At 41.2% G+C, this 22,329-nt stretch overlaps 1 protein-coding gene across 1 annotated transcript in view; it reads left to right on the top strand.

Moving 5' to 3' along the window:
* Nucleotides 1-22,329, top strand: part of LOC130182243 (rho GTPase-activating protein 26-like) — a 90,483-nt gene that overhangs the window by 34,769 nt on the left and 33,385 nt on the right. Inside the window, exons 2-12 of the mRNA XM_056396994.1 lie at nucleotides 7,240-7,335; nucleotides 9,524-9,585; nucleotides 9,966-10,037; nucleotides 14,582-14,683; nucleotides 14,805-14,915; nucleotides 15,695-15,799; nucleotides 16,447-16,576; nucleotides 17,125-17,225; nucleotides 19,041-19,135; nucleotides 20,837-20,915; nucleotides 22,179-22,215. Coding sequence (XP_056252969.1) covers nucleotides 7,240-7,335; nucleotides 9,524-9,585; nucleotides 9,966-10,037; nucleotides 14,582-14,683; nucleotides 14,805-14,915; nucleotides 15,695-15,799; nucleotides 16,447-16,576; nucleotides 17,125-17,225; nucleotides 19,041-19,135; nucleotides 20,837-20,915; nucleotides 22,179-22,215 — 990 coding nt within the window. The remainder of the gene's footprint in view (nucleotides 1-7,239; nucleotides 7,336-9,523; nucleotides 9,586-9,965; nucleotides 10,038-14,581; nucleotides 14,684-14,804; nucleotides 14,916-15,694; nucleotides 15,800-16,446; nucleotides 16,577-17,124; nucleotides 17,226-19,040; nucleotides 19,136-20,836; nucleotides 20,916-22,178; nucleotides 22,216-22,329) is intronic.

Below are 22,329 nucleotides of genomic sequence, written 5' to 3'. Positions count from 1 at the left end.
TATGTTATGATTTCACTTTAAATCTGCCTATGTGTTGCGCTGCTGAGTCTGAAACTGTGTGTCGAATGTTTTTTTTTACCGCGTAGTGCTAAAAACAAATTGAAGTGAAGTTAGGTGAAATACTTGTGGGAACACATCAACACATCCACCATGTACTTCAGTTATCTAAACCGGCTTATTCGCAGTGAGCACACCTGAAATGTCGGTATTAATCCCTCATTGAACGTTTACAATAGATCACTTGAGTGATAATTTTTACTGTGCACCTTCATTTTCTCTTCCGATACCTTCAGCTAAACACGGGGGCTTACAATTCTTTTTAGCATAGGTGCCGCATTCACACTCCTCTGTTTATTCTTAGGTCTACGGACACAAATTATAGCTGAAATAATACCCACCCAGAAGGAAAAGGGAATTATCTGCTAAGTTATGGCATGAATTCATTCATCTCCAGGTTTCCATGGTAATTGAATACGCCCAGAACAACTACTTGTTCTGTCGTGTATGTGTGTAAGTAGTGGATTTTAATGCAGATACTGTAGTCAAAGTCCCAAGTTCATGTGTATTGGTTACGTGGCGCTGTTTGTCTGTGCATTCGCTTGTGTGTGCCTCCATCGGATGGTGTCGTGAGCTCAGGGGGAAGTGAAAGAGAGAAGAATGGGGGGAATTCTGTCAAACAAGTGCGAGAGAAGAGGGGAAGAGGACAGAGAGGCGAGTGTCAACAGGGTCACTTATTTTTAGCTGTCACTGTCCTCCGCTGTCCTTCCTGCCTGGACATGCGCACACACACACACACACACACACACACACACACACACACACACACACACACACACACACACACACACACACACACACACATACATACACAAACACTAAACATCAGTGACAGTAGAGCATCAGCTACAATCATCTGGAAGTCACCAACAATGGGGCTTTTTCCCGCTTCAAGCTGCAAATCTGATATGGCATATTCAAAATATTTCAGAGTTTTTCCCAACCAATGCTTCATTTTTATCTCATTGACTACAGACCCACGCAGAGGAACCAATGACATACCCTTGCTGCTGTTGTAGCAGGGTAAAAGTTGTAGCAGCAGGGGAAGCATAACGTGTAATTCAATCCTGTTTGGTGGTTTATTCACATGGATTTCGTGCATTTATTGTGCATGTCTAAATGTTGCCAGTGTTCAATAGAAATGCCCATCGTCGTTGGCAGGCCAAAGTCAGATACTGTATTAATGCTTCTCCTGTAATGCAGATAGTTTCACTTTTACTCGCAGAGTGTTTGTGTTGTGTGACACTTGCTGCGAAAACCAAGTGCAGTGAAGGTGAATTCAGTTTGCTTTGTTGTGTTGAGTGTCTAGGTTACTCTGAATAATTCACTGACCTCACTGTCAACAGTTTTCTGCTGATGGTAGACATTACTGACAACTTTACATATCAAAGTCTGCGCATGATGCCAAGTAACTTGGCAGTAAGAAGTCCAAACATCTGGAAACCCTCATTTCATAAATCCTAACTATCTGCTTGGCTAAATACCACTAAGTGTAATTTCATTTTTGTTCAGATTAATTGTTACTTCTATTCATCACACACATCAGTTCAATATCTCTTAACCAAGAGCTTGAGCTTGTGCATCAGTGCAATGAAACAGCTACCATAAATGGTAAGGCATCACTGCTCCCTACATCTGTAAGCAGATATTTCTTACACAAAAGCCTCTCTGGACAATGTACTTGTTGTGGGATGTAATTTTTTCTATGTTTTGTAGTAATTCATTTGTGTTGGCAAGATTTTGCAGCCAAGCAATGTGGTTTTGATTTGAAAACATGGTTTGAGTGTGTGGCTTGTGTGTGTGTGTGTGTGTGTGTGTGTGTGTGTGTGTGTGTGTGTGTGTGTGTGTGTGTGTGTGTGTGTGTGTGTGTGTGTGTGTGTGTGTGTGTGCGTGTGCGTGTGTGTGTGCGCCTGTGTGTGTGTGAGTAAGTCGTTGTTGCCAGCATCTCTCGAGAACATGGTGTTGGGAGTGATATGACATGGCGTGATTTATCTGACACGCATGATGTATTTACATATAGAAGCCAGAAAAAAAAAATAAAAATCTTATGTTACCTCATCATAGCGTTTGCCAAAATGTACACTGAGACCTCCTCCAAGGGCGAGTAAGCCAAACACAGTTGCACACTTATGAGCTTTACATCGCTGTTTCGGGGGTGATGCAACCTGAAGTCATTGTTTCCGAAGTAGAATACTGAAGTCATACTTCACAGTCATCAGGGAGCCAACACAAATAGAGAGAACATTGCTCTTGGTATGTAAATACAACATGGACCTTGTCAAAATCGAATTTTTTCGTTAGTAACACTGTCAAATAACTGGCAGACAATAATACAGTAACAGTAATGGCATGATAATAGTTTCAGCACACACTGCAACAGATGACAATTTCTGTATCAAATTATTGCAAGGAACTGAACACATCTGGATAGCCTTTCATATAATATTAGCCACTGTGTTGAATGTTCTGCCTTTATAATGTGACATAACACCACAAATGAATATAAACCACATTCGGAATGAAGTGCCATTATAAAATGATCATGATAGAAAAAAGTCCAACAATGAAGAAGCAATTGACATCATTTACATAATCAGATTTTCACATCTGTCCACAGCTAAAGGTTTTAATGACCAATATATTTGTAACCTATTAGACAAACTAGAAAATGTGCTAAGTAGAGCGCTTGCTAGTGTGGAACAACATACACCAGACTTCAGAGGAAAAAAATTCTAATTCATAGTAAATGATCCAGATCCATTTTAATGGGTTTTTTTTTCCCTGGCCCACATCCCGGCCCTCCACCAAGTTTGGTTAAAATCAGTTCTGTTCTTTTAGCGTAATCCTGCTAACAAACAAGGAAACCAACAAACAAACGGAGATAATTAAAGTGAACGGTCCATCTTGAAGGTAAAATAGTTTCAAGCTTTTGAGTTGGTTAACTTTTAGACATGACAATTTTTGATCACCACACCTGAGTATTTTTTATTTTTTTAGCCATATCAAGTCTCTGGGTTACGTACAGTACAGAGGGCGACTCCCTTTCCCCAATCATACAGTAGCGATCCTTCATCTACATAAAAATCTATTGTATTGAGGGTTTTTAAGCATCTTCTTTTCTGAATCATTGTTAACCATTGGATGCTTATTTTACTGATGAATAAGCTGTGTTGAGTGCTGTACTTTTTTTTTTTTTTGAAATGCCCCTATAAAATATAATGATCTAACCTAACGTGCCTCTGCCAGCCTTCATCATTGAGGGGTTAGGGAACACTCACACCAGGCGAAGTCTATTAAAAATGTTTTTCGTATTGTTTTTACGCTCTGCCTGAGATGTACTTAAGTTTATGACGGTTTGAACGTCATGCTAAATTAAAAATATCTCTTTGATTAAGTTCAAACTTTGACTCAGCTCTTCGACTGTGAACTGAAAATACACACGTGTGCGTTTTTAAGGGGATTTCACGTGTGCTGCTTTTAGTGAGAACACTTTGTTGCTCTAAATTTTCAAAGTAGAAGTTTAAAAACCCAATGGAAATTCTGTCTCTCTAAGTTTATCAAAGATTTATGAAAATGATTTCCTGGTCCTGTAACATGAATTTTCAAAAGGTGTTTTCCAGAAATGTGTAATAAGTAACTCTGGTAACATATTTGCAGAAGTGGGGAAAGTTTAAAAAATTGTAGTCAGTTTTATGTTCACCGCAACCAACTGTTCAACAGTTAAGATACTTTCTAGGCTAATGATGAAACATTAAAAATCAGGAAGGAATAAAGTTTTCCGTTAATGGAGACAGTTTGAATTCAGGCAGTTGAAGGTCTATCTAAGACGAACTCACTATTTTGCATGAATGTTCAAAAGTCATACAGGAAGAAATTAATCGCCGACCAATCTCTGCATGCTCAGTCATGCAGCAGCTTTCATGTCTAAATGTTGGAGCTACTATGGAATTTCCTTTTAAAATGAAGATACTGAAACGGGCCCAAGATCCTGGTTCCCCTAAAACACAATACACAAACATTTTCTTTGTTTCTTTTCTATTACTATATCTACTGTCTTGGATTTGAAAATAATAATTCCATTGGCTTTTAATACCTGTCCCGAGAAATGGGTGTTATCACCGGTGCTTTGTAAAGCCATTATGCTGCTTGCAGTAGTCTCAGAAATCAATGGCACACGTTTTATGCAAGTGACATATCTCTTCATGAAATGAAGATAGTCTCAGCATCTGCATCTGATAGTTGTCACTGTTCCTGTATCATCAAAAGGCAAGCTGGAAAATGCACAAAGCGATAAGAGTGATTGATAAGAGGGAGTGGATGACGCGCAATAACTATTAGAAAACATAAACATAAAAAGATGATATGCAAGAGCGTAAGTGTATCTGAGGATGTATTCTTTTTTTTCTTTTTTTTTTTTTTGTCTTACGGCCTACAGTTTTCCTACCCCTCAGTCTGCGGGTTGGTTTTGATGTTTATGAAGGTGAGCACGTGGAGTGTGGCTTCATCCAGAGCAGAAGAAATGATCTACGACAGGCACGTCTCACTCACAAGCCGCTGAGAGGAACTGTCGGAACAGAGAGGGAAGAGAGATGGAGGCCAAAAATAAGAGAGGAGAGACATTTGTGTAGCCTGGTGACGTCAGTGTTGCCATAGCTGGATTTGGTTCCCACTGAGGCCACCCATGCTTTAAAAAAAAAAAAAAAAAAATTATAAATATACTTTATTTTGAAATACCACGACAATTAAGGAGTGACATAGATGACACGGTGACTTAGAAACCATAAAACATACTAGACAGACAGTTATCATAACACAGGACAGTTACAGGGTGTGTATGAAATAAGATCGAGGGGTGGAGATTTTGGATTGTGTTAGGATAGGGTGGGTGGTTGTGGGTGGTGTGTGTTTGTGCAGCCACCCGTGCTGAAAATTACGCACTTGCGCTACCAGAGAGAACAAATGAAAAACTACAAAAAAAAAAAAAAAGGTCAGTGAACAATGTGTGATAGAGAACAGGAACATCAGCCGTGTCGCATCTGAAAAAATAGATCCTGTCAGTAATGCATTTTTAATATGGTTTACACCCAAGGCTGTTGTCAGTGTAGCCTCCCTTATTTGACAATATGTAATGTTGCTGATTTTGATCGTACAGATGCTGCAGATGTTTAATCTCAAGTGTGACAACATTCAAAATAACGGTTCTGGTCTTTTTAATAAATGTTTTTCCCTCTAACCAAACCATCAGTTCCAATTAATTATAATGTAAGATGTTGCTGTCTTACTGCACCCTGACGTGTCTGCAGAGCTTTCACTCGTTGAGGTTGTTGAGTCACTGTAGTCTCCCATAGATGACTTTGCCAGGTGCTGAGATTTCTGGCTTTTGAAGCTAGGGATGCACACGCAGCAGTTTCAAAGAGGAGGCCGTATTCTGCTTTTTGAAACGGAACCTCCATGCTGTCTCAAACCTGAACACAACTTCTTTTGCTCAACAGTGAAAAATGGCACCAAGAATAAATTGTACCATTTACTGTTTACTGTCACATTTTACATTTATGCAAAACTTTTTGTAAATCAGCTGCTTAGATGTCGTATTTCTTTTTCGGTCTTTTTTCAATCTAGTAGAAAGAATGGAAGATCCACATTGATTGTATCCTGCTAGATTTTTTTTTTTTTTTGCCCTCCAGCTTATTGCTGTAGTTTTCATTTCATTATAGTTTGTCACCACGTGAGAAATCGAGCTGAATGAGTTTTTTTTTTTCCTTTACTGGACACTGGCACTGTAAAACCGCAGTTTATCCTTCAAGGTTGGAGTGTGGTCTCATTTTGGTCATACTTTAGTTATTTTGAGGCTACGGAGCCACTGTGACTCACAGCTAACTGACATCCTGCTATGTTTTCATGAGTCAGTCACAAGAGAGAGAGGGGTGTGTGTGTGTGTGTGTGTGTCTGTGTGTGTGTGTGTGTGTGTGTCTTGGTGCCAGCGTGTGTGTGTGTGTGTTCGTGTGTCTCTGGCAGCACATGCAGGAGCTGCTAGGCCTGCGATTCATTTCTGCGACTGGCAAGCTATGACAGATGACACACATGCACACACACACACGCACACACAGATCTGCATGGAGGACTTGTGGTATTTACATGAACATGGCCAATTACGCTCTGTCTGTCTCCTCTCTCCACACTCACTGTCCTTTCCCTGACTCCCATCTGTCTTTCCATGAGACTCTTGATCTCTCCTCTCCTCTCCGTCTCTTTCTCTGCACCCTTGTCTGGATTTCATTTTATTTCACCCACATTTTTTTAAAAACTTCCACTGACATACATCTTTGGTCGCGAACGCTTTGTGTAAATTTCTGTCCTCGTCTCTCTGGAATAGTGGGATGTCCCACATTATATTGTTACTCTTATTGTAAGGCATTCTCTGTCTTACTTGAAAAGTAAAATTCCTTTTAATTCATTGTGTCTCATGGCCTGCAAGGTCCTGTTTGCAGTGTGTTGTTCCTCAATTTCAGTAGTTTCTAAGAAGTTATAAATGGTTGCTCTCTCTGGGTGTCTTCCCCTGTTTCACACCGATTCTGTGTATGTGGCTGACCTCGGTCGGCCCGCCCAGCAACAGGAAATATTGTATCGGAGGTGACCCTGCGATGAGTTTAAGTGGATGGGAAGCCAAACTCGCTGTGAGTGTCTGTCTCCTAGGAGCTCTTAGCGCCTCATGTATTATTTGAAAGTCATCCATCTGTCCGAGGCTTTTCACTGCCTCACTTGGCTAATGTGAGTTAAGTTAAATGGAACTTTTTTGTACTTTTCAGCGCGCACGTGCACACACACACACACACACACACACACACAAACGCACACACACACATGCACACACACAAATCTCCACATAAATGTCAGCCTTCATCACTAACGCCACTGGGGATCCACGCACACTATCCGACTGTCTGTATTTAGGTTTTTCCCACTCACTCTCACTTTCAGTAAAGAAGAGTAACAAAGAATGGGTTTCTCCTACACCGTAGTAAGAGTATGTAGTAATAGTAAGAATGTGATATGATGAAGCTTCCTTACAATGAGCTGTTGAATGATGATAATATTTCAGAATAATGCATTAACCATGAAATATGAAACTTCTACCCCTAACAGCTTCTCTTTTTTTTTCTCCCCCCCCCCCCCTTATCTCAGGTCTGTCAACAGCCAAAAGGAAGTTTGCTGACTCTCTCAACGAGTTTAAATTCCAGTGCATCGGAGATGCCGAGACAGATGATGAGATATGCATAGGTGAGCTTGCTGATGTGAAATCCAATACATTCACTGTACCTTCAGAGGAAAGCTTGGAAATAGACGCTTAGACGATGCTTTGCCATTTTTAGTCCCTGAAATAGAACAGTCATATCAGCTCTGATGGAAAGACCAGCTTGTTGATCAGACAGTCTCAAACTGTTCCTCTGCTCTAAATCTGTCCTGTGTTGTTTTTAGTGTTAAATCTTGGTCTTTGATGAATCCCATCAATTAATTGACAAATTGTAAAAATTGAATGAAAGCGATGTCATTTTTACTGCCAGGCCATTCCCTGATGAGAAAGACTCGCTTCACATTTAAATCCTCTTCAGCAGCTAACATACAGTTTAGTGGTAGTAGTTCAGTAGATTATTGTACACTGGCCACAAACTCAAATACCAAATTTGAACACTGTGATCATTCGTCCTGTGATCGTTATGTCGAATCACTATTCATCCGTCTTTTCTCTAAATCACATTATTTCATGCCAGAAGGAATCTTTAAAGCATAATATCATTTATGATGGTCTAAAGTATCTCATTGAACTGATGATGAACTTTTCGTGGCATTCTGGCAGAACACAGAGGGTGAAGCCGGTCACATTGTGCAGAGGCCTAATCCTCTTCGTGTTCGTTTGTCTGTTGTGATCAAAAGACGTGCTGAGAATCAATAAGTGTATTTATCCAGCGGCATCAGGAGCATTTGTTACACATATAACATGAGATCTACAGTCCACTTTACAGTGTAGATTTTCTAGTAATTCCCAATAATAAAAGCGTCATTTACATAAGATCTAGAGTGACGATTGACTCTGCCCTCTCCAACCAGCGCTTGACCCCAACACATATTGACGTACATGAGAATATTGTGTAATGTTGTTGTACACGACAATATCCGTAACGCTTAATTCCGTGATCTCATCCAGGCTTTGTAGTGCTCTCTGTGTGTCCAAACAGACCTGCTGTGAAACACGCAGCGGCCACCACACCCTCTCATGCTGCCTGGCTCCGTCCGTGCAGGCCGCAGCTCCTCACTGGGCCTGACTCAACCTCCACTGTTGTTTAACTGTCTTTAACTATCTTTCCTGAACAGCTTGCTGCTCAGCTGGGCGGCACTGTTGTTTTAAAGGTAGTCAGGCCAAAACTCTGTGATACAGTTGTTTCACACCGAGCCGATCGACAGCGATATCAGTTTAAAAAAATTACACTTTTTAAAAAAAATAAATAAATAATGGTTGCTCCCAACCCAATGTCGTAATACTGTAGCCTTAAAATAGCCTCTGTTACTCTCGCCAGTTCAGTATTCCATTGTAATTCGCTCAGTATCACATTTGGATCATTCAGTGGGATTGATTTGGAAACTGTTTGGCTGCATTTTATAGGCTTTATTAAAGGTTGTGTTGTTTTTTTTAATACATTCCTTGCATAGTCATGTGGTCCCTCTCTTTTATAGTTGGTTCTAACAACCAAATCCTGTAGCTTGAAGTCTAGGAACAGAGTGTGTGTGTGTGTGTGTGTGTGTGTGTGTGTGTGTGTGTGTGTGTGTGTGTGTGTGTGTGTGTGTGTGTGTGTGTGTGTGTGTGTGTGTGTGTGTGTGTGTGTGAGTGTGAGTGTGAGTGTGTGTTCTGTCATGTAATGATTAAGAAATAAACTTGGGCTGCACTGTATTTGCATGTGCATGTGTAATGTTTTTTTTGTTTTTTTTTTTGTTTTACATTCCAGTGCACATGCAGCACATGTTCAATATGTATGTGCACTCACTGAGTCTAAAGAATGAAGTGTGTGTTTGTGTGTGTGAAGTGTTGTACAGGGAGACAGAGGCAGTTGAAGTGGAAAGTCTGGCCCAAAACAATGTGGCTGTGCTTCACTTGCCAGCGAGCGAGGGAACAAGCACTGAGCTGTGCTCTAAACCTCTAAATTGCAGTTTCATTTCCAGTTAATTACTCTGCTGTGTCATGACTTTAGAAAAATTTGTAAGAGGCCCAAGAACAGACACAAAGCACCTTCATCATCGCCACCTTTCGCCAACTTTCTTTAAACACTATGTTTCTGTCTGCCTGTACTTGTGTGTGTCTCACCATCACTGTTTGAAATACTGACTTTTTCTCCCTCTCTCTTTCCAATTGTCTCTTGTCTTCTTATGTCTCTTTCTCTTTTTTCCCCCTGTCTGCCAACATATCTGTCCTCAGCCAAGTCTCTTCAGGAGTTTGCAGCCGTCCTGCAGAACCTGGAGGATGAGAGGACACGGATGGTGAGTAATCTGGTTGATAGGAGGGAGTATTGTCGTTACTTTGCAGATACTATGACACTGAGTCACTGCCCCTGAGTCAGTTAGTCAAAATGACTCAGAGGTCAAGTAATTCATTTTTAGCATATGGTAAATAATTTAGTCTTTTCATTATATAATATTAACAGATAGCCTTTAGCTTTGGTTTGCATCTTTATGTTTTTACAGAAAAGGATATGAGTAACCGTTTTAATTTCAAAAGATGTCAGTAATGCAGTAATAAACTGTGTCTGTGTCTGTGTGTGTCTGTGTCTGTGTGTGTGTGTGTGTGTGTGTGTGTGTGTGTGTGTGTGTGTGTGTGTGTGTGTGTGCGTGCGTGCGTGTGCATGTGCGCGTGCCACCAGATCGAGAACGCCAATGACGTGCTGATTATGCCTCTGGAGCGGTTCAGGAAAGAACAGATCAGCGCAGCCAAGGTAAGGGAGAGTGACACTGCACAGCCACAGGACTGTTGACAGAGCTGAGTCGACTCTCCCCACACGTGCACAGTGCACTGGTATTGATACACGTGTACTGGCAGTGAAAATCACTAAATCAATAAAATCCTTTTAGCGCTTCCGCAGCTCTTACATGAGCACTGCCTTGCATAACATCCACCCACAACATAGCGTTAATAACACTATACAGTATTTCTTCAAACTTTCATATTTATTTGTACATTGAACTATCAGGCAGTTTTCAGTTATCAGCAGTTTTACCAAAACTTGAAATGTGATTCATCAGATTTTGGAACTTTGCTTTATGATGACGACCGTTAAACTTCAGGAACCACCTCAGCTCACTGGAGCTCCTGTAATTGATGTGCGACCTTTGACACTTTAATGGAGGTGAAATGATTTGCAGTCGCAGCAACATTAGCACCTCCGCATCCCGACCACTCGGAAGACGTTGCCTCGGTTTATCTGATTTTCAATCACCGGAGAGTGTCTTTATTTCTATCTGCTCAGTACGTCTGGACAGGATTAACCACAGTATAATTTGTCGTCACTCTATTCTTATGTAATTTTCCTTGAAAAAGACTTGATCATTCCAGCTCCACAGAAAAATGTGCTCATATGACCTTTTTAAAACTATTGGCACAAATAAAATTTCCACTGAGGTCTATTGCAGGATAATTACAGTATTACAGTATCACAGCATTACAGTTATTCCCTGGAGTGTCTGTAGTGATGTTCAATATACAGTAGAGATTTAAATTACATCCTAGTCATTTTATAATACTTCTGAATTTCCAGCTTCGCTATGAGCCACGACTTTAGAATTTGATAGACGAACAAGCCAAATACCCATCAAGTACAGTATCTTGGAAACCGAAAGCAATGCCATGATATGGCATTTTGTCCTTTTAAGACCAGCTTGAAATAAAATATACTATAAACAATATGTGCATGTGTCGCTCCCATACCGAGTGTCTATGTGTCAAGGTCTGTGCGGTCGCTACATGACCTGGATAGGAGATTAGAGGAATACATAATCCCGCCATAAATCACTGCTCACCACTGGGGGGTCTCAGAGGCCAACAGGGCTCCCTCACGACGCAGCCGGTGTTTTTTTAGTGTTTCAGTGAGTATAAATCTTTTGTACCTCCACTGAGTGTACAGGAAGGTATGGAAACGTTGAACATAAAAAAGTAAGCAACTAGGTAAACAGGGACGATGATTACCTTTTTTAATCGCTCTATCTTGGACCAACTCTGTTGAATCACTGCAAAAATATTCAATACTAAATGACTCCATTGGACAGGGCGTCACAGAGAGTCTCACATATGCAGTTTCATTCAGATTCAGTTTTTGTTTTCTGACAAAATAAGTGCTGCAACACTGTTAAATTAAAACATAAGTACTATACTGTACTTTTTCTGGGTAATCCCTTGCCCCGTTTAGTGAATATGCCATGTTTGAGTTTTTTTTAATCTCCTTACAGTAGGTCATGGTACACTTACCCTGCGCTGTCATTAGCTATAGGACCTAGATGAGTAGCCACGGGGGGATTCCGCTGATACGTGCGGTATTAAACATGTTATCAGCGCGTACCCGGCTAATCCATCCCTTTATAACAGGTCACCGTTTGATTGTGACATGGTGGCCAGATTAAGAAGTGAGCGTATAATCTGTACAGTCAGGTCACCATGAGCGATGTACTAATCCCAGTTTAGCCCTAAAAGAACCAACAACATCTTCTTCGCCCAACGCAGTTTCACCTTGTCCCAAAGGCTCCAGAGCTGGCAAACCTCTAACAACCAGAGGAGTTTTAGGAATTCACACTAATCAAAAGAAGCTTTGCAGAGAGAAGGTCTCAAACAAGGGTTATCTTAAAATTCAACATTCACTGTAAGCACAATCGGCACACTTAGAATAAACTCTCTGAGATGATCTAATGCTGCAGTGATTTTTTTTTTTTTTTTTTTTTTAGAGGAATTGGTGTTGTGATGTAAGTTTCGCTCAGTCGTGAAACATTGTCACATAAATGAACACAGATGTACGAATGTGCAAAAGTAATGATTTTTATCAGTGAAATTCATCTGATCTCTGCTTTCAATTTTCAGGCTTAGAGCGTAGCGCGGTATTTTCATTTGACCATTTAGCTGGTAAAGTTTGTGTGTCTGTAATTTCCCCATGGATTTGTGTTACAGTAACAAGTTGTTAAGGTTCAAACATTAAAGGTTGATGGCTGGGTGAGGTCATTCCTGCGTCAGTGTTAAGGCACAGTCGGTACTGCCTCTGTTGAGGACATGGTTAATAATACAGTAGAGTATATTCCTTTGACGGTTAGTGAACCATGGTACTATATATAAAAACAAACACACACACAAAAAAAAAAATGCATGAAGTGTTTCATGCCATCTGCTGTATGCAGAATCAGGCAGGGGGATGGTGATGTGTTGGTGGGCTTCATGTTTCAGTGGCACTTCCTGGTAATTGTTGACATGACAGTGAAGTGGAGTGTGGAGTCAAACTTGACTGTGGTTGACATGAGTAAGTCAAGGACATGGCGCTGTATCAGAACATTTCATTTACTTTAGCATCAGTCAGTTAACATACTGTGAAGACATTGCCACCTGCTGGCTGAGGATAGAAGTGACTTTAAAGTGACTTTTTTTTTTAAGTCATTGGTGATTGGAGATTTGGTGAAAAAGGGAACAGTTATTGACATTTATACTGACTGTGTAATTTGTGTCATATATATATATATATATATATATATATATATATATATATATATATATATATATTTATATACGGACACACACACAAATCAGACACACATACACATACACCTTTCATAAAAGAGGTCAGACAATCAAGCTTCTTTCAGTTGATTTCTTTTCATGTGTTTTCAGTCAGAATTATGTCATGAACCCCACGACGTGGGAGACACACAGAGAGTTGCAGCAGTTGTCACTTCAGGCATGATTTCCATAGTGAATTGACAAAGTCAAAGAGGCAGCAGACTTTAAACAGAGGCCTTGTTGTTTAGAAGAATGTTCATCATCTCTGATGCGTTCTGCAGCTGCTGTCTGTTCCTCCTCTGGCCCTGAAGGACTCTACTTGTTGTTGAAACTGGCTTGGCAGTGCAACACCTGGGTCATGTGACGGCAAAAGGGGTTGACATCATGGATTTGTCTGAGCGCAGACTGATGAGACATTATTTCCGAATTTTCACTGATCTGGGAATTTTATTTCCTCGGCAAATATCTTCCCAATGAGAGTGGGAAATTACCAGACAGGAAGATTGGTGAAATTGAATTAAATACATGACAGACGAAGACAGATCATCGCCGTTGCAAAGCATTCTCTAAATTCAGTATTTCCTCAGTGCTGCTCACTGATTTGCAGCTTTGCCCACAATAGGGCTTTTTCACAGCAGACACATTTTTTTTGTTTTTTTTGCTTATGATAGGAATTCAGCCATCAGTAATTTTATTGTTTCCACTTGCACTTTCATCACATTGCCCATTCCAGCATCAGTAAAATCTAAATGAAAATAAAATGTAATTGATCAACAGATGTTTGGCTCACTGATTTCAGGCGTTGCAAACTTAGAGCTCTTTGCTTCCCAAAAAACAGATTAAGGGGCTGGACCAGCAATTTATAGCAATGTGGATACTGGTTTAACTGGCAATTCAAACTATTATTTTCATTATCATCATCATTAAGTGTCAGAAAATCCCGTCTCGCACTGCTTTTTACCCATTTTTGAGCTTCTTTCTGAAGCTGCAGTCTGGTTGTGTTATGAGTTTTGGATATAGAAATGCAATAACATTAACAGGACGGGGCAGATGTACTGTTAATATTACCCAAGGGCCTCCCTGACACAGGGAGACCCACCCTGATCTGCCCCTCCTTTGTTTATGTGTTCACTTCTCTCCTCTTGTTTCCCCTCACTGTCTCTTTGTACTGGTATCTATATCTTTTCCTTCCATCGGTTTGAATTAGGTTAGAGTTTAATGGTCCTAACGTGACTGATAATTACTCTGCAACTAATAGAACATGTTCGGAGGAGGAACATCTGCTTCCTTTGTTCTTTCCTCTTGGACACTTTTCAGTTTTTCTCTGTATTTTTAAATGCAGCGATCTGAAGAAATACACACCCGGCTGTATCTGTCCCCGGTTTATCATCCATCCATCTGTCTGTCTGTCTCTAATGTTGGTGACCTCAGCTCTGATGAAGCAGTCTGTTGTTTTATAAGCAGCTGTGCTCCCCAGACGAACAGATTCAAACTGGACTCACTGACAAATGGAAAATATCATGCAAAAGCCGAAAGAAAAATGAAGGTTACCTCGCTCTCTGCTCTGTTTTTTTCCAGCTACTACTAGAGGGTTATGGTTGATTGCAGATGGCAGTCACTGATCAAATTAGTTCACATTAGATTAGATATTTGGTTTATTAATGATCCTCAGCAAGTCCCACAGGAGTTGAATTCACTGAGATAAAGCTTCTTTTTTTTTATCTCTTACAGGAAGCCAAGAAGAAATATGACAAAGAGACAGAGAAGTATTGTGCAGTGCTGGAGAAGCATCTTAGCCTTTCAGCAAGGAAGAAAGAGTCGCATCTACATGAAGTAAGATGTTGTGTCTGAGTTTACATCTGTCTTCTTTCTCCCTCCCGGGTTGGTCATATGTTTCATATTTTGCCATGAATATCAGTCCCTCAAGTATTCTCACTATCCTTCCCCGTTGCAGGCAGACAACCAGGTCGACAACGTACGGCAGCATTTCTACGAGGTCTCTCTGGAGTACGTCTTCAAGGTGCAGGAGGTCCAAGAGAGGAAGATGTTTGACTTTGTGGAGCCTGTAAGATGACACTTTTTTTTTTTCATTTCCTTTTTATGTAACATGCCTATTTTTTTTTTTTTTTTGTGGTCTGTATTACATTCTCTCACTTTGACATATCCACACCCAGCAGCTGCTTTTTTAACATCAGCCTTCAGTTAATGGCGAACAGCGGTTTGGAGGGTTTGGTGCCTTGCTTGAGGGCACCTCAGTGGTAGCTGCGGCGGAAATAAAGACAATTTGTTGCACACACACACACCACACAAACCTGACTTTTAGCTCTGCAGGAAAATACAAAGTAGGTCTAATTCACTTCTTTTGTTTGAGTTTTGTCTTTTTAAGATATTTAATTTTCTCGTTGTCGCTTGGCAACATTATATCTCATTGTTTTTCAACACAAACATAGCTGCAAATTCCCCAACTTCTTGATCTATGAATCTGCTGAACGAAATGTATTGGTTCACTTCTTCTCCTCCTCCTTCTGTTTCTTTCCATTTTCCTCTTTTTTAAATTTCTCCACTCGACCTTTGACCTCTTGTTCTTCATCTTCCACATCCTTGTCTTTCTCCTCCACCCCACCAACCCACCTGTGTTTTCTCCACTGTGTCCTCCTCCTGCACTTTCTCTCTCCCAGTTCCTCCCAATTCTCAACCTCTTCCTCCTCCTACACATTCTTATACTTTTCCCTTTTCTCACACATCTGCATTGGTTCCCCATCTTCCCTATCTACCTTCTTCTCTTCCTCCTTTTCGTCCTCTTCCCTCACGGCCTTCACCTTCTTGCCATTTTGTTTCCCTCAGCTGTTGGCGTTTCTCCAAGGCCTGTTCACCTACTATCACCACGGCTATGAGCTGGCAAAGGACTTCAATCACTTCAAGACTGATCTCACCATCAGCATACAGAATGTAAGGTCACGCACACAAAACAAAAGGTCACACCATAACCTTAAGCACAGCACATAAATATACATTTATGCTATTCAAGCAACATGTTTTAGTCCCTACAGATACTGTGTTTGTCCATCAATGCACGCTTTTATTAACTTCTAGCTTAGAGGAAGCAGTTTTTGTAGAGTAACAGTGATCTGTACACCTCAATAGAAGGGTGCTTTGCCTGAAATGTGACTTCCATGTTGAAAGGTGAATGGCCACACAGATTTGAGGTCAGTTGGGTCAGCTTCATTAGTACAGCGGAAACTGTTTTTGAAAGAATGTAGAAAATAATAATGCAGATGTGAAGCAGCTGCAGGCTGACAGGAGTTCAAACCGTCAAAGAGTCATATGGGAAGAGTATTTGACACCAAAAGGGCATACAGGATGTCATTACACAAAAGGAGCTTGTATAGTTACACTGCTATTTGTAGGAAAATTTGAGAATTAAAAAAAAATATATATATATTTAGGGTTTATAGCGATGAGCTTTTTTTATATTCTGGTTAGAAACCGGTTAAGTGTCAAGTTCTGCTGTTGTTGGAAGTTGAGCTTTTCGCGGGACCAGAATGTTCGATCAAAGACCTGAGGGCGTGTTTTCCCCTGTGCTTGTGTCCGGACAGACGAGGAACCGTTTTGAGAGCACGCGGTCGGAGGTGGAGAGTCTGATGAGGAAGATGAAGGAGAATCCGCACGATCACAAGAGTGTCAGTCAGCACACCATGGAAGGATACCTGTTTGTACAGGAGAAGCGTATGTATCAGCCCACTTCTGTGTGTGTTTGTGTGTAGGTGTGTAGGTGTGTGCATGTTACAATGAGGACACAATTCGGCAACAATGTACAGTGTTGCAGAACAATGGAAACATGAATGAGTGTGTGAGCGGGTCTGTGTGTATATTTAGGTACAGCACATTCATGTAAGTGGTGTGCTGTTTATCTCTCACACATCACACATTTACACACACACATACACACACACACACACACACACACACACACACACAAACACACACACACACACTCACCCACACACGCGCTGCCAGAGCTGCAGAACAAACAAACTGTAATGAACCCACAGCTGATGAAGTCAATTCTGATCTGCTGGAGCCGTGACAGCAGCTCCGAGCAGGTACCATGGTAACATGTCTAGCACGAAAGCAGGCCTCTTTGTTTAACCCTGTTTCCTCCTACTGCCTCTGCTTTCTGACCATTTGACATAACTTTTTTCTCTTTATTCCTTTCTTCTGCTGTTTTTGGTTTAAACCATCTCTCACTGCATTTCTTTCTCTCCTCCCCTCAGGTTCATTTGTATCTACCTGGGTGAAGTACTACTGTACATACCATCGCGAGCCCAAGAGGGTGACCATGGTACTGTTTGACCCTAAATCAGGAGGGAAAATGGTGAGTAGCTCCGGCCCTTTAAAAATACACATATAAGGTCACAATGTCACTAAACACTCAGGCTATCGATCTGCCTGACTTTCTATGTCTATATGTTTGAGACTTGCACACAAGTTCGGCACATGTAGCCACAGACACCCTCATGCTCAGACAGAAACACTCACACCTGTTTCGGCCTACCATCATGTTGTCTGATTTGCAGTTGGTTCTCACCCAGTTCATCCCACTGGGCCACTCTCCAACACTCATTTACACACTCTGCTCACTGCTGAGCCCTCGCTCTGTGGGTGTATTTTTATTATTCTTAACACATTAAATTCTGTCGTGAGAGATTTCCAGGACAGCTGCGATTAGGTTTTTTTTCTTTTCTTTTTTTTTTTTTTGACAGCAGGAAAGTGTTCCACTGCTTTAAAGTAAAGTTTTACGTCAGTGCTTCAGTATGAAATCAAAGGGCATTTTTTGAGACACGGTACCATTTTCACACCAGTGCACAGTCATACAGGGAGATACTGGTTTTAGCAGCCAGAGATAACAAATTTCTCCCACAGCAGCAGCCTTAATAGATGAGGGTGCAGTGTTGCCAAACGATATTTGAGTAAGCAGCATGACTTCATCTGCCATCTCTCTTCACTCCACCTACATACTAAACAATGCTGATGCAAGTTCGGGCCTGTTTTCTGACAGTTGTCACAGCATTCTGCGTCGATACAGTAACGAGGGGTTAAAGTAAAAGCAGAAAAACGTGAACATCACCGAAAGCTTTCCACTTCCAACATGGTAAGAAAGGTATTAACACAACAAAATAGGTCAGAGGGAACGGTGCAAAAAATAATGGACCCAGAGCAGCTGCAGTGGATTAGACTAAAAGAAAAAGAAGTCAGGGATTATAAAGAGTAAAGATGATGAGGGGGGCTTTAGTGTTTTTATAGGAAGAGAATCGAAACTGCACGAAAATGCTTTGCATGCATGCTAAATGTGTATGAGGTGGGAGTGTAAGCATGGTTCTTTATCACGTCACAAAATAAAAGTGCGTCTGAGAATTTCCACCCTTTTATGTGAAGGATGAAAATACTGTGTTATATACTGTGTGCTGAGTTGTCAAAAGTGAAGTTCAGAAGTTCAGATCAGCTGTTGCCAACATGCTTTCAGTCTATGGCTTCTTCATCTTACTACAATTGTTTTATACATTGGCTTCTTCTCTCTTCTTAGAATTTTATGAAGTATTTCCTGCTTCACATATAAAACTCAATAAATACAAACCAGAGGCACTACCTGAATCGTCCATGTGGATGTGTTGAAGTTAACATAACATTACAACACAACTTGATTATACCCCTTTTATATTGCTGTTACAAACCTACAATTGACACATAAATAAAGAAAAGATTAAAGTGCATCTCTCTTTTGTACCTGAACTTAACAAGCTGAGCGTCTGATGAACAGTGTGTGTGTGTTTGTGATGAGGTTCAGTCTGTTCTGAACCTCTTCTTAGTTCCTATTTATACATATTTTCTTGTTCTCTAGTCCCTGCAGAAATATGCGTTGTTGCCCATCTCACACTGCAAGTGTTCGTCCAAAATTATCTTAATGTGGTTCCAATTGGAAGTGAAGCAAATACTGTCTGTAGCTTCAGTTGATCTTTTTGTCCTTATTATGAAAAACACAGTTCACTTTAAAAACTTCTGAGTTCTTCGACTAGAAAAACCGTGATTGTCATTTCAAATGTCGTCCATGATGTTCGGGTTCAGGATTCTGTATGTATCAAACTGCTACTAATATACCCTCTTCCTTTCTACCTCTCTAATTCTTTGTCAGGGAGAAGAGGACAGCTTCATGCTCAAGTCGTGCACCAGGAGGAAGACGGACTCGATAGAAAAGAGGTTCTGTTTCGATGTGGAGGCTGTGGACAGGTCAGTGAGTGTGCGGTTTGACTGCATACATCTGTTTATATGGACTTGCCACACAATCTTCCTTTGACCCACCTCCAACTGGTTCCGTCTCACGTTTTCTTACTTTATCTCTCATCAAGATGACACATCATATTGTGTCTTTATCTGCCCAAATTAGTGTAATGCAGGAGCCATGCTTTCCTCTAGTTTTAAGGATATATAGTAACTTCAAAAATAGGGTATTTAGCACGAATGAATATTTTCCTAGCTTTTGCCACACATATAGTACATTGGATAGTGGTTTTCAGGAGATTTTGTCCTAACAACCAAACAACTATAATGGCAACAAAGACAAAAGTAAGCCAGGAGTTTGTTATAGAAAATCATTGAAGCATCATGGAATTCCACACCAGTGTGAACGCTGTCTTCCTCATGTAACAAATGACAGCAATATTGACTGGCATGAGGTATTTTACATTGTGTAATTACAGGTAAGATACACATGAGGGTGCTGCTCCGTTGACTTGAACCTGAAGACAGGAGATTGTGGCAGTTTGTCCTCTCAGGCTTGGCCACCTGCGGTGCTCTGCTTCCAACACTCCTCCTACTCCTCCTCCTCCTCCTCCTCCTCCTCCTCCTCCCCTATCTCCCCCCTCCATCTCTGCCTGCTCTCCCTCAACTTCAACCTCTCCCGATCAAATCAGCTCACTTTGTCATCATCTCAGCCTTTTGTTTCCTTTTATCCATATTAAGAGTGTGTGTGTGTGTGTGTGTGTGTGTGTGTGTGTGTGTGTGTGTGTGCGCGCGCACGTGCGTGCGTGCATGCATTTGTTGGTGTGTGTTTCTTTGTCGAAGACACTTCCTCTAAAGGCGGGTTAAACACATGTGATCGAGCCATTTATCTGTAAACATTTGTGTTGCTTTGCATGTGTGCGTGTGTACAGAGTGTGTACCTGTACACATGCATCTGAGTGTGTCCTCTACGAGTGCGGTTGCCTGCTGATGGTATTCCATGATTGAAAGACACTGTGTAGTCAGGTGTGTGCGGAGGGGGTTGTGGTGCTGTGGCGGTGACAGCTGAAGGTGAGTGTTGTGCCGTCGACAAACCGTACAAGGACCGATTGAAAACCAATAGCAGGACATGACTAATGAGGCTGTGTGTGTATGTATGTTTGTGCGTGTGTGTCTGTGGTTACCTCTATGTGTGTGCGCTTGGAAGACTGGATCTTAGTCTCAGTTGCTTACATGAACAAATCCTTATTAGATTCTTTGTGAATTTATAGTTAAAGTTCTTTGTCCTCTTTACATCCTTTTATGGAGAAAAAACTGTTGATCTTTTTTTTTTTTTTTTTTTTTAAACAGGAAAGTGATACTGTAGTCATACCTCAGGCACCCATAAATGAATATGCTTTGCACTTGAATAAGTGTGAGATTTGCATGCTGAGTTCCTTTCACACAACTCTGTGCGTCTGAGGAAGGACAACGAGATTTTTAAATGACATCTTTTCTATCAAGTTTTTACTTTTGATACTGGGCAGATTAAACTCCAGAAGTAGTAGCTCTTTGTTTAAAGTGTGATGTTATGATTACAGCTGAATGTATTTGCATTTTAACGGACAGTGTTTGCCACTGGCCTTGATATTTGATAAGCCTATGTTGCTTTTGTGTGCGTGTGCGTGTGTGTGCGTGTGTGTGTGCGCGTGTGTGTGTGTGGGTGTGAAGGCCGGGAGTGATCACCATGCAGGCTCTGTCGGAAGAAGACCGCAGGTTGTGGATGGAAGCCATGGATGGGAGAGAACCGGTAGGTTACCACGGTTACCGCTTCGCTCTGATATGACAAAAACAACGAGAGTGAATGACAGAGATGGAAAACCTGTCCGCTAAGCAAAACATTAAAAAATAATTTTGTAGCATTTGGTCGTACCTCAGCAGCTTTCCCTCAGTACATGCTTTCAGTACATACAGTATGTCACCTGCTAACATAGAGCAGCGGTTTCCAATCAGGGGCTCCTTAAAGGAGTCTCAAGATAAATCCCAGGAGACACAACATGATGAATGGGATTGGGAAAGGAGGATAAACACAACCGTTTTTTCCTAATGTCTTTCTTGTGAAACACTGGGTAATTTAGCTACTTTAAGCCTCTAACAATGAAGCAATCTTAGAGGGTTAGAAGGGAAAATCAATGTCAGGCGGAGCTGCTCACAACCTGTTGACACACACTACACAATCAGCAGTGAGGGGGGTCACAGACAGACATAGTGTCATGTAGAGGAGGAGGAGGATGAGGGTCATAAGCCGAAAATGTTTTTGAGGCACTCGTATAGAGCCTTCATCCCATAGATAATTTCAGTGTTTATGTTCCTAATTGGACAGTTGACTGACAGCCAGTCTCCCCAGCACTTCTTAATCTACAGCTCTTTCACCCTGAGGATGCAAGTGTATGTTAGAGCTGCTTTCCACCCTCTCATTTACCTGCGTTCATGTCCAGACACCTCCCTCATCCTCATGTCTACGTTCAAACATGCAAAGGTAATCGGTGTCCATAAACCCACCGCAGGCTCGGACAAGCAGCGGCTCCTCCGACGATCCGTAATAAAAGCAAGAGATGCTGATGCTCCTTTTTCAACTCTTCGGATCTTGCCCACCTCGCGTTGTTTCTGTGTTCTGTGGGCTGGACTCTCCACCTTTGCACGGATAGTCAATGAAAACTCCCCACTCACCGCAGCCACACAATGCAGCCTTTCAGAAGAACAGGGCGGATCTGAGCGCGAACACACGCAGTCGCACACCGTCACGTTCATATCGACTGTATTTTCTGCAGTATGTTATATTCTGTTTAGTTTTGCTTTCATGTGAAAAACGTGTGGAAGTGGAACAAGCAGCATTTAACAGCAAGCATTCAAAGCCTAATAGGCAGATGTAGAAGAAATAGCACAAGCGGCATAAAATGCGTGTATTGTTTTAGGTGTAATTTAATGTATGAGTAATTCCTATCCTGTCTTGTCCTGCCATTAGGCTTAGTTGTAAACATGCTGAAGGAGTTTGTGTGTTTTCTATTTGCAGGTGTACAATCTGAACAAAGACAACCAGGCAGAAGGCAGTAAGTAGCTTTAAGTGAGATTCATTAACTGTTCAGATAAATGTGCAGTATTATTCATCATTTCTATCAGACTCTCTGTATTGGCAGCGTTAGGGTTAGATTTATATAAAGAGA

This window comes from Seriola aureovittata, chromosome 15 (genome assembly GCF_021018895.1).
Source record: "Seriola aureovittata isolate HTS-2021-v1 ecotype China chromosome 15, ASM2101889v1, whole genome shotgun sequence".
NCBI classification, from domain to species: Eukaryota; Metazoa; Chordata; class Actinopteri; order Carangiformes; family Carangidae; genus Seriola; species Seriola aureovittata.
This window is presented reverse-complemented; position numbering and strand designations above follow the sequence as displayed.